This window comes from Vollenhovia emeryi, unplaced genomic scaffold, assembly GCF_000949405.1.
Source record: "Vollenhovia emeryi isolate VEMERY1.0 unplaced genomic scaffold, V.emery_V1.0 DF939187.1, whole genome shotgun sequence".
Lineage (NCBI taxonomy): Eukaryota > Metazoa > Arthropoda > Insecta > Hymenoptera > Formicidae > Vollenhovia > Vollenhovia emeryi.
This window is the reverse complement of record NW_011967179.1, coordinates 528,027-536,549: the sequence shown is the minus strand read 5'-3', so window position 1 is coordinate 536,549 and position 8,523 is coordinate 528,027. Positions and strand designations below refer to the sequence as shown.

Genomic DNA, 8,523 nt, shown 5'->3' with positions numbered 1-8,523 from the left:
TTTAACAATGCAAATTTTAGATTATAATTTATTTTTTATTTAATCATTGACTGATATCACAGAATTTTTAAATAAAAATCTTAATAATAAAAAGTTGATCGTTATTTTTTTAAATATTTACAATAGTCAAATATCTGATTTAAAAATAGTGAATTTTAGTATCATTACACTTGTTTCGAACGCTTTCGTGTAATTCGGCATCAGTAAAATAGCTCAAATTCTTTATATTGTATTTATATTAAGGTATGTATGTAAATATCTTAAAATTTTTATATTGTATTATATAATTTTATTTACTTTCTATATGCTTTGTATAAAATAAATTGTAATGTTATACAGTAATTTTTATGCTTAGAAAAAATAAAAAAAGCATACAACCACAAAGAAAAGAGGACCGCCAGTTGGCGGGGGTGGTGGAGGGCCTCTGGAGGTTGATCTGCTTTTACCAGTTGAAACATTGATTAAATGTTGCAATAAAAACTAATTTAACATAGCATATGTATGTATGCATATATAAATATTATATACAATATATATAATAATATACAGGGTGATTCAAAACGGAAGGTCAACCGGCGAGGAGGTGGTTCAGGGCGATGTTTAGAGTAGAAAAGTCCTTTGCCATTTTTTTTTCTTTCCAACCGTTTCACAGTTACAACAGGTCAAACATTTAATTCACAATTTAGGAGATGTACTTGCTTACGATCATGAAAATAATAATAATATTAGTAATAGTAATAATAATTGACTTTCAGTACCCTTTATTGGAGCAGTTGCTCGAAATGTTCTCCACTTGCACGCAAGCATGCCCGGGCGCGTTCTCTAATAGCGTTGTGCACACTATCCAACAGTCCGTTTTGTTGTCTGATGTCTGCTGCAGCTGCATCAATTCGTTGTAGTAGAACATCTCTGCATGTAATCTCTGTAGCGTACACCCTATCTTTCATATAGCCCCATAAAAAGAAGTCCAGAGATGTTAAATCAGGGGACCGTGCCGGCCACGCCACAGGACCTCTCCTCCCTATCCATCGACCCGGATAGTGTTCATCCAACCACCGACGCACAGGGAGTGCGAAATGTGCCGGCGCGCCATCCTGCTGATACCACATGTGCTGACGCGTATTGAGAGGTACATCTTCCAGCAACGTGTGCAGAGTGTCCTGAAGGAACTGGAGATACTGTGCGGCTCCTATTCTGTCTGGCAGCACGTATGGACCAATTAAACTGCCACCAACTATTCCGGCCCAGACATTGACATTAAATCGGTGCTGATATGAGGAGATTCGTGTAGCACGAGGATTCTGATCCGACCATACATGCAAATTATGTAGGTTCATAATGCCGTCTCGTGTGAAACCCGCCTCATCAGTCCATAAAACATGGTTTAGGAAGTCTGGATCGTCAACAGTTTTGTGTAGAAGCCATCGGCAATACTCCCGACGGCATTCATGGTCTCTTGGTGTGAGCTCTTGCACAGGACGTACGTGGAAAGGATGTAGTCTTTGATCATGCAGTACACGCCACACTGATGATTGTGGCATACCTATGCGACGTGCAATTTGTCGAGTACTAATTGACGGCTCTGCATGCACAATATCAAGAACTTCGATCTCTTGCTGCACATTACCCCTAGGACGACCACGATGATATTGTGGTTGTAGTATGCCTGTCTCTCCCAGCCTTCTGTGTATGGCTTCAAACACGCGTCGTCTAGGATGTTGTCGCTGTGGAAATCGTATCGCGTATTCTCTCTCGGCCTCTGCAGCATTACCATCACAAAATCCATAAACATAATGCATGTCCCGATACTCCGCGTTACTAAACATTTCGATCTACTTTCTTGAGCAACTCTGTTGAAACTGAACTACAGTTCGTAGAGCATTGACAACCTTGTTTACCTTGTTTTACCTTGTTTACATTCGCCAAGGGCATGCTTGCGTGTTATTTTCACGAGCGTAAGCAAGTACATCTCCTGAATTGTGAATTAAATGTTTGACCTATTGTAACTGTGAAACGGTTGGAAAGAAAAAAAAATGGCAAAGGACTTTTCTACTCTAAACATCGCCCTGAACCACCTCCTCGCCGGTTGACCTTCCGTTTTGAATCACCCTGTATATATAAGTATGTGTGTATATTGCAAATCTTTGATCAATTTTGAATAAAGTTTACTTTTAGGAAGATGCATATAGAAATATACATATACCGTAACTTTTATAAGTTATAAATGAGTAAATTTAGCTAAAATGGATTGAGTCGCAATAATATTCGGTAAAAGCAGAACAGCCTTACGAACAGATAATTTTTCTTATTCACCTTCCTCGTGATCGTCAGATTGTCGTCAGATAAAATTAAATCGTACAGATCAGATGGGTGAAATCATGCCATTCTATCCATCGCGTGGGATTAAAACGTTTTGTCATTTCTAGTTAGATAAAAATTGCATTTATTATAAAACAGACCGATTGTTATTAAATAATCACACAAGGCTGTAAATCTTTAATAGCGTCTTGCCGCTGATTTAAATTATGTTATATTAACTTATAACATTGAATTATCAAGAAAATAGGGGGACACGATTGGAAGAGAGGTAGGAATGACAATAAATGCGCTGTCCGGCGTATTTCCATCGACATAATTTATTTGGGATTTAATAATATTTAAAATAATTGCGTGACAGGATATCGATAGGCAGTCTACTCGGTTTCTAGTAAAGCGATACAGCATACACGTTATGCGAGTTTACATATATTAAAATAATCATTGATCTTTTTTCTGTATTCGAGCGCCATTGCACGTGTATACTCAGATGTTAGTAAGCCGATATGACTCTCAATTTACACACGGTTTGCTTATGCACCTCAAAGACTTATTTTTTCGCATCATTCTAAGTAGACTCATCATCTTACACTATCTCGACATATATATATTTTATTTATTTATATATCTCCATATTTTTTATACGCATATGCATTTATAAGCGCGTGCAAATATATTGTATTATGCACGAGATCTCTCGGTGACTGTTGCTCAGTCCACAGGAACATTAAATTCAAAATATAATAGTATTACAATTTATTATTTCAATATATATATAATATAGGTCTATCTACATAATTATATGTATAAGTCATAGAATCTAAATCTTTAAGTGAACGTTACGTCCATGTTTCCAATTATTTACAAAGGTACTGCCAGAGGCGTTCGCTTGTTCCTTCCTCTCTTTCTTTAATCTTGCAAAAATACGGATTGTCGATAGCTTTCTTATACCCGTCTGCTGGAAAGCATGATGAATGAAGTGGCTGAATAGATGCGTCCAAAATGGAGAAAAATTGCGCTTGCATCACGAGCAGTTTGTACCAAAAATAATGTTCTTCGAGCGTACTTTCCTATTTTATGAAAAGAACGGCAAAATATACCCGTGCGTGTAACAATATCGTTATAAACGGTGCGATTACGAAGACATGTTTTCCTTATAAAACGCTGCCCATACACGGCGTGTATAGTCGCGGTACATCAGAGTTTACATTCAATATAAAAGTACATATCGCTTTAAAACTTTATATATACAATGAAATATATCTAAATTTTACAAAATTTTGGTTTAATGTGTAGGGACACGAGAAATTTGCAGTGCTTTTACATTGTAGGTTTTAAAATCTTTTTTCACATGAAGAAATTTCACTAAAAATATACAATACTTTGCTTCACATGATTTGATTATCGTTTTTCTCCAGATTCTTAAGATTTTAAGGAAACATCGAGATAGAAGTTTATATGTATATATGTATATATTCAGAATACAATGCCCTCAATATTTGTTTATAGAAAGACAGGCACAAAAATAACATTCATGTAAGTAAGGATTTACAAGAGCATTTAATTTATACAGTGTGTATTTTCTTTTTGGATGTGTAATTTGTGTAATTTACTTTTAAAAAGTTCTTAATTTAAAAAAGTTTTTATACTCAATACATGCCTTAATATTTATTAAGGCAAACAAGACAATTTTAATAATCTTAAATCAAAAGTTTCGATTAAATTTGATTGTTTGCGGACTTGACGAAGAAATCTCGGTAATGATTAATAATTTCTAAATAAATCGTTTTAAATATAAGGGAATTTAATCGTAAATTTTCTGTGGTAAAACGTAATGTATATCATTCTGAATGAGGTCATAATTACAACAAACGGCATTTAACAGTAAAAAAATATCTTTGATACAATCAAATATGTGCAGAATATGTGCGTTATAATTAACGTTTGCATAGTAATAGTAAAGTTTTCTGTTACTCAAAAAAGTTGACTTAATTATATATTTGTAGTTCATTAATATGTAGACCATCCGAAGTTTTTCTTGTATGTATTTAGAATGTGGCAACATAAGTTAGGTGTATGCTATTACCGAAAGTAAGAAATCGAAAATATTTCTTGAAAGTTCATGCGCCATCTACGAACATATGTCCCGTTTCAAGTTACGTAAACTTTTAAGTACCATAATGAAATCAAATTCTAAAACTGTCTCAAATCCTAGTAAATTATTTACTATTTAACACATTTAATACATTCGCCTTTAACACATCTAACACAAATTGTTTATGCTATCTTTGACAAAAATATAATGTAAGAATGCTGTTGACAAATTAAGAAAATCATATCACAAGTATCGAATCATTTATCGTTGACCTAGGTGCATAATTAACATGAAGAAATACTACAATAAATATCACATGGAGCAATGATATTTCAGTTAAATACCGTAGCGATAGGATAAAAAGTCCATTCCTTAATCTTATAAGAATTAGATTTCGGGCGTTACACGTTTAACAACGGTCTTTACAATCATTCATAAAATAATAATTTAGATACTTTCATATACGGGGGTAAGTAAGCTCAAGCATACGACTGATCCAACGATATAGCTATTTTATTCCCTTTCTCGACCCAATTTCTAAGACGTCCTCTAAGTTCTTCGAGACTTTTCGATTTTGCCTTGTTTATCCTCTTGTACTTGACGTCTTTTGGCTTCGTCACGGATCTGTGATTGCTCATTACCCTATTGTATGTCACCTGAAAGCACAAATAGGATTCTTTAAAGAAATCAATTTACACATACACTAGCACGGACTTTAAAGCTAAGCGCAAGGAAAATACAGATACGGAGTACACTTTAAATCAAAATGCAAGTTTGCGTTACATTCTAAGTTGAAATAAATTTTGCATTTCTTCATTAGAGCATTTCAGCTCAGGTATTTCACAAATATTTCCCGGCAAATCGAATTCCCTTACACGCCAATAAGGTTTCACGATTTCGCTTCTCTTACCTGCGCCTGCTGGCTTTCGTCTCTGGGTCTTTCGCTGGGCGGAGAATCCGTGTCTTGAGCCAGCCTCTCGAAGCTGCCGTAGAGATCCTGAAGCCTGCCTTTTCCGTTGCCCAAGTTTTTCGTTCTCCTGTCTTCATACTCTGAATTCTCTGTCGACTCCGACGGATCCTGATTATTCTCGCTGTCACCGTCTTCCTCCACGGAATACACGGTTTCTAGGACCTCCGGTCTTCTGAGGAAACCGTTGCACCGGCGCATCGACGAATACTTGTTCGACGGCTCCACCGCATCGGATACGGAACGGATCACAGTTACGTCAGTAATATTAGAACGAAACCTGTGGAATAGAATTAGAATAAATATACATATACAGCGTAGACTCGACTGACGGACGATCTATTTTAGACGAGGGGTAACCTAGGACATTGTGGTGTACAGATTTCGGGCATTAGTAGGCATTTTTGGGAATTAGTGGGTGTTATGTGGCCTTGCTGGGGCATTATAAAAAAAATCTTAACAGATAAAAAGACAAAACAAGAGATGCGATAAGATAATAAGATAAAGTAATGCCCACTGGGCATTAGTAGGCATTGATGTACCAGCGGTTTATCTCTCGAATTTAGAAGAACATGATTTTTAACTTCATGTATTTTCGAACAAACAAATCTATATTTTAATATGCATTTTATGCATCTGGATATTCGAAGTCTCTTCGAACGGTTTTTGTGTTGCAACACGCATGAAGTTGTAAGCAGAATCTTGTTCCGAATTTAAAATATGTTGCAACTATCGCGGCAATTTTGAACGTATTTTAATAAGACGCTGGCACAAGTGATTATTTCTAACATTACCAAAGCATTGTCAAAATTATTTCTCGTCACAATGCGTATTGGAGACGCTTAAATTTTTCCGAAAGAAATAAAAATCAGACCTTTCGGTGCCTCTTGGCTCTATCTCACATTTGCTGATCATATTCTATCTAACATTTGAAACAGGGGGCATTAGTAATATAAATGAATCTGAAAAATCAATGAGTGGCTAAGAGCCTTGACTAGGTGTTAGTGTCAGAAAGGTAAGAATTTTGTTTATTAAAACAAAAATTACAGACGTTTCGGTCTTTCTTTAGACCATCCTCAGTGTATAAATATAAAAGACAAAGAGTAAAAGGAAATAATTTAAATGTAAAAGTCAATGATTAAAATTCGCTCGCAACGCAATATATAAGAAAGATGTATTCGGATTTATTACGACTGCCAATCGAGAGGTCATCTTTTCGTCGAGACATAAGCTTTGGAGTTATCAAGCTGGTAAATGTCGACTGGTTTTATAAATGAATCTATCTAAGAAACGCTCACCTCGGTGGGGCAGGATCGTCCGCGGTTTCCTCAAGCACCACGGCGCTATCGCTATCACCGAGACTGTCCAATCTGTCCAGGGCGTCGCAGGGTGGCGAGTCCCTGGTGCTCGTGCTTCTCTCCGCCAATCTGCTCTGCAATTGCCGGATCACCCTTTGTTGTCGTAGAATAATGGACTCTCGCTGACTCAGACTGGCCTCGATCTCCTTCTGCTTTCTGCAGAGCCTGGACTCGAACAGCAGAAGCTGCGACGACAACGTACGTAGCTGCTCGGCTTTCTCCCGCGTCAGTCGGGCCACCAGGTCCTCCTGCGAAACGTCACATGATTGACATTCAACGGCCGGCCGCGTCGATTTCCCACATTAATTCGCGCGCGCGAATAAACCGCGGCTCTCCGGCCGCGCGAATTAATAACGGCACGAATTCGCAGCCGGGCGCGGCCATTTACTTCGGATATTAAGTAATTAATTAGCAAGCGATCTCTCGCTCCGCCGTTATTATTAATATTTGCTTAGCGCCGCTAATTAATTTCCCCCGCTCTACCATTCCCCAGCTCGGGCGGGACGTCGCTCACCGGGGCGGTGCGGTGATAGATCGTATTTCTTTTCTGTTCTCCTCTCTCTTTTGTTTTTTATCGGACACCGGCTCGCGCGCGTTCGCGCGAATCTCATTATTGTTCCGCATCTCTCGGGTCCAGTTGCTTTACGCGTCACCGGTGCGTCCGAGATACGTGCGTTTCCGCCTCTGCGCGCGTCGGAGGAATACACGTGCGGCGGGGCTGCGTGTTTGCACAACGGTGTACGGTATACGCGCGCCGCACGTATCCGGCAGGCCGTTTTGCATGAGCATTGCCCCGCGTCTCTTCCTTCCGTCCTCCCGCGTGGAGGATGAGTGCATTACTCTCGCTATTGTGTGCAACATAAACGGTACCGCAAGACGGCCAGGTGCTACCGCCATTGCGTGTCACGCGCCTCGAGGACGGACGCGAAAAATAACTGAGACATTTCGCGGATAGACGCACGCTGTCAACGACCGGTTAATGCCTCAAAGAACAGATTCTGCTTGAAGAAAGGGGTAGCTTCTGCCTCAGACAGGCGCGTTTCTGTAGGGAACAAAAGCCGCACCGAATGATTCCGTACAATCTCGAGTCGAAATGGTATTTTGACACGTTTAAGGATAATTTACACCTACTTAGCTGATCTATACACCTACATAGACCAGCAATAACCTACTTTGATGATGTACCTTTTTACTCCTCCCTTGAATTTTTTATTCTAAAAATTTACTTTAGCCTCTACTTAAAAGGACTTTTGATGCTAAACTGGCAAAAGTAGAAATTTCCGACACTACTCAATTTTTAAGTAGGAGTAAATTGTGTACTTGAAGTTCGACCTCTTTTGCTGACTTAGGTCCTACTATAAAATAGAATTAAAGGTTCGATATAGGGCCAAAATATTTTCTCCGTGTAGGAGACGTTCAGAAAACTAATAGATAACCCGAGTCGAAATTTTGGCCCTGTGTTGAACCTTTAATTCTATTATATAGTAGGATCTAGGACAGTAAGAGAGCTGTCGAACTGCAAGTACAAAATTTACCCCTACTTTAAAACCAATAGTGTCGGAAATTTCTGCTTTTGCCAATTTAGCATTAAAGTCCTTTTAAGTAGGGGCTAAAGTAAATTTTTAGAATTAAAGATTCAATGGAGGAGTAAAAAAATATAACGTCATCAAAGTAGGTTATTGCTGGTCTATGTAGGTGTGTACAGGGTGAGTCTTTCCATATCCGACAAAATTTTTGAGAAGGTAGAACGGATCGAGATGAACGGAAAAGTCCTGTACCATGTTGCA

The 8,523-nt window shown here is 38.3% G+C and overlaps 1 protein-coding gene across 4 annotated transcripts in view; it reads right to left on the bottom strand.

The window, feature by feature from the left end:
* Positions 1-4,099: 4,099 nt before the first annotated feature.
* The window catches only part of LOC105562480, a 201,195-nt gene continuing 196,771 nt past the window's right edge, over positions 4,100-8,523 (bottom strand). For all 4 annotated transcript variants that reach the window (XM_012013352.1, XM_012013351.1, XM_012013354.1 and 1 more), the window contains 3 exons: positions 6,677-6,984; positions 5,322-5,658; positions 4,100-5,067 (listed from right to left, as the gene is read on the bottom strand). In XM_012013352.1, coding sequence (XP_011868742.1) covers positions 4,891-5,067; positions 5,322-5,658; positions 6,677-6,984 — 822 coding nt within the window. In that variant the 3' untranslated portion in view covers positions 4,100-4,890. The remainder of the gene's footprint in view (positions 5,068-5,321; positions 5,659-6,676; positions 6,985-8,523) is intronic.